At 37.5% G+C, this 3,910-nt stretch overlaps 1 protein-coding gene across 1 annotated transcript in view; it reads left to right on the top strand.

Moving 5' to 3' along the window:
- The window catches only part of CD274 (CD274 molecule), a 10,466-nt gene extending 9,005 nt beyond the window's left edge, over nucleotides 1-1,461 (top strand). The window contains exons 6-7 of the mRNA XM_009333549.1: nucleotides 124-189; nucleotides 1,198-1,461. Of these exons, the coding sequence (XP_009331824.1) occupies nucleotides 124-189; nucleotides 1,198-1,220 (89 nt within the window). The 3' untranslated portion in view covers nucleotides 1,221-1,461. The remainder of the gene's footprint in view (nucleotides 1-123; nucleotides 190-1,197) is intronic.
- Nucleotides 1,462-3,910: the final 2,449 nt, after the last annotated feature.

Raw genomic sequence — 3,910 nt, 5'->3', positions numbered from 1 at the left:
TCTGCATTTAAGTCACATAGTTCCTGGACAGCCTGAGAGAGCAACTTTTAACAAAGATTTATCACTGTATGAAAAGGTTAAGCTATGCTGACTGTTATCTGTATGTATGTCGTTTGTTTAAAGAGCTGTCAAAAGATAAGGATACACATGCCTGCAGAGATGCTTCTTTTGAAGATGAAGAGCTGAAATGTAAGTATAAATGATAAAGGGAAAAACAGTAGCAAATTGCACATAGCATAAATCATCCATGGTCATCAGTGCCTTGATTCATGGCTGGTTTATTTAGTCCCTTGTTTCAACAGACAGAGCCTTCAAGAGGAGTACAGCCTCCCATTCTCTGTCTTTCTTACAAACTCACTATCATAACTCATTGTGTACTGGGAGTTATATCAAATAATTAAGCTGGTTATAAAAATAAAAAGAAAAGCTATGCAAAGGAAAATGTGATGTGGAGATATATAACAACCCAAATTAGTCTTTTCTCTAGCTCACACTTTTGCTACAGAAACAGTTGTGCCAGGTTAACTGAAGGAGTGGTGATGGCAATGGGTAGAGAGACCTTAACCCATCATGGCCACTCAAGCAAATCTCAAGCCATAAGACTCTGTCTCAGCAAAGCAAGAAAATAAATGACCAAATATCTGAAATCTCTAAAACATACTGTGGTATGGAACAGAAGGGTGAAGTTATTGAGATTTTTCCTTCGCGTTCTTGCTGACTTCTAGAGCAAGTGCTTTATATTGTGTAATATTAATTACATCCCGAATCCCTCCCTGCTGCACTCTGGTGTAAACATAAACAAAGGTAAGCCTGCTGGTCCTGCAGGTATAGATCTCCAAGTCAAAGAGTTAGGGCCTGGGGATATGCTGCTAGGGATACCGACAGAGAGAGCGCTGAATGTATTTGAAAGACTTTAAAAGAAGATTTTAAAAGAATGAGGGACCTAAGCCACAGTGATTTCACTGTATTTGCTAAAGAGCACTTCCCACCAGTGTGTTTGAATTACCACTTTATTTCCTCCCATGATCATAATCTTTTTCTATTTGACCTTTTAATTAATTTCATTTTAGATCTGTAATTTTGACACTGAAGGGAATTTTTTTGAACTCTAGGAAAGAGTCCCAAAGCCATGAAATGTTCTGTGACTTCATAATTTTGTAATTTGATAATTTTTTTATATAATTCTTCCTTTTACAGACATACAAATTGAGAAGACCTAGAGAAAGCAGGGGAAGCTTTTTTCCTCTGTGGTGAAGGTTTGACAGCTCAGATGTTCTGTGTTCTGTCTATTAAGGGGGATATTAATTTTTTGTTTTTATTCTGTGATGGTAATCTTCTTCCATATCATTGTAACTCGGGAAAAACAGCAATGAAGTTAATAGAATTATTATAGCATAAAAAGTCCTTGGATTCAGGCTTCTGTATATGTGACTAGGTATGGAGGTATTTATTTAAATATCCAGGTTTCTGCTTTGTCAAGTTTATGCACTTTCAAACATGCATTTCATTAAAAATATCTTTAAGGTAAAGCACTTTAGGTCTATGACCGTCGTGAATTTCAGAGCTAGTTCTTGAATAGGCCATCTTCTGGGCTTGTTTTATCCTGCCCCTACCCCCGCCCCGCGATGAGCTCTCAGTTCCATGCAGAGATTTTGTTTTCCAGCATTTGAAGAATTTTTTCAATACTCTGATCCTCATAAAAGATCAGGGTGCAACAAGACAAGATGCCATACAGACATGGCATTTTCTGTCCTTACTGTAGATCTTAAAATACCAGATACTAGTAGCTAAGCCTGAAATACATGCTGTAACCCTCTTGGCAACTATGGTTGGGAAATGATTAGATAATGCTGAGCTTCTTGATCTCTTTCTCTGAAAAGTGTTTTGGGGATTTAATTTCCTTGTGATATAGCTGGCATTACTTGGTTACTGCTCATTACTCTTCTGATTTACCATTTGGGGATACTGCAACTCTTCAGACATTCAGGAAGAACAGCTCTTGATTTGGACTGCCTTTTTGTTCACCTTGGGAATGGAAGGAAGGGAACCTTTTCACTTCTAGGACATGAAATATGTGCTCATTTGATTACTTAAGAAATGCTGAGGGAACATGCTCCTGGATCCCATTTCTTAAGCTATTGCTTTGTTACATTTTGCTAGGTGCATAGCTTTTTTTTGGGGTCATACACAGATGAAAAATATTTATTACGATGCTATTCACAATTATATTTTTTTAATAAAATATGTTTTGTTTTTCTTGTGTTTTTTCCTGCTCTCTTTGAGTTGTCAATAAGTAGTGTTAGCACTACGTATGTTTTTTCTGGGAAAATCAGGTATCTAAGATTTGGGTAAAGTAGTGTCTACACCCATGTCATCCCTCTAAGGGCTCCCACAAAGAAGAGACAGTGAAGATCTGGAATCTCGTTGGACTCAGGTTTTACTTTTCAGTTTAAAATAAATGAGTCTGTTGTGCAGTCCTAAGGATGTGAATGCAGCCCTCAGCCCAGGGCTTCACTGCTGGCAGTATTCGATCTAGCTAATGTAAAGTTGTGTTGAATACATCTCAGCAAGCTGCCCTATGAGAAATGCGTCTCATGACCATAATGGAGTTGGTAGACCTCAGTTAAGTAAAAAAGTTACTATAAGGTGATTTCCCTAATTCATTGCAGAGCTTGCATGTTCTGATACTGATTCTTGCCTTTTGATTCTTCAAGGATGCTATGTGAACTTGAACATCCCCTTCTGCTTCCCAACATGCTTTTTGAGGCCACAGTCTGGGTGTCACTGAAGGTGACGGCCAATTTTTAATTATTCCCAGAGCGCAAGAATGGCTTTGGAAATATTAGGGCCATCTGTAGAAAAAGCACTGACTCTCCTCAACACAGAGATGTAGTTTCATGTCACAACATAAATAATTCCCCTTCCAGACAACCTCTTCATTTTCTACTTCCTCTTTGAGACTGCAACAGCTGTTTGCATATTAAAGTAAAAGTGAAAATTCTGCTCCTTCTGTTATTATCAACCTTTGCAAGGCAGTGCTACTAATGCATGCTTATTATTATGGAACCGAAGTTGATATCTTTATCAAGCTCCACCAGACAGCAGGACTGTTGCATTTATCTTTTCCCAGCAGGAGAAAAGGTAAGTTACTGTTGACAGTGCTGTATGTCAGATGAGGAAGATAATGAAATGAGTGGTTATAAATATGTTTTTAAATTCTGTAGCTGAACCCTACCGTCCAAAATGCCAGTGCTTGAATTCCTGAGTGGTTGATAGGAAGCTTGAAATTTTGCTACTTCATTAGAAAAGCAGGATGTGTGGTGAATAACAGATGATGTGAAAAGACCTGTCCTCTCTAAATAAGCTCTACTTTATATTTCTCTGACATCCAAACCAGAACTTGTCTAATCTAATTTTAGTAATTTTATAAATTAGGCTTTTAGGATAAGCTAAATCTCTCTGCTTCATTTTTATGAATACAGGGAGGCAGGCTCACATGCTCATCCTCCAATGCCATGAGTTGTTTTAGCACAATTACTTTCCACTCATGACAGAGGGAGAGTACACATCTAACTGAAAATATGACACATTTAGGTCATGAGAACTAGGTAGAGGAAATCCTTCCTATCCTAACATAAAAAATGTAGTTAAACACCATATTTGTAATAATCTTTTTTCCTTCAGTTAAAAATTTTTGCATGCTACTTTAGTGTTTTTGGATATCTGGAAAATGAAATCCAGCAGGAAGCTAGAGCAGACTCAGATTCAATAAACTGCATTTTGCTTCCTAATGGCCAAGCATTGTTAGATGCTCAAAAGTGCTCAGAAAAGCCTGGTTCATGTGCACAATCTAAATTGGCTTATTGGTATTTGAGTTCAGGACTCATCCATTTGAAAAACGTAATTAGGA

The sequence above is a fragment of the Pygoscelis adeliae genome, unplaced genomic scaffold, assembly GCF_000699105.1.
Source record: "Pygoscelis adeliae isolate BGI_AS28 unplaced genomic scaffold, ASM69910v1 Scaffold501, whole genome shotgun sequence".
Taxonomy (NCBI): domain Eukaryota; kingdom Metazoa; phylum Chordata; class Aves; order Sphenisciformes; family Spheniscidae; genus Pygoscelis; species Pygoscelis adeliae.
Note: the sequence above shows the minus strand (reverse complement) of the source record. Positions and strands in the feature narration are given on the sequence as shown.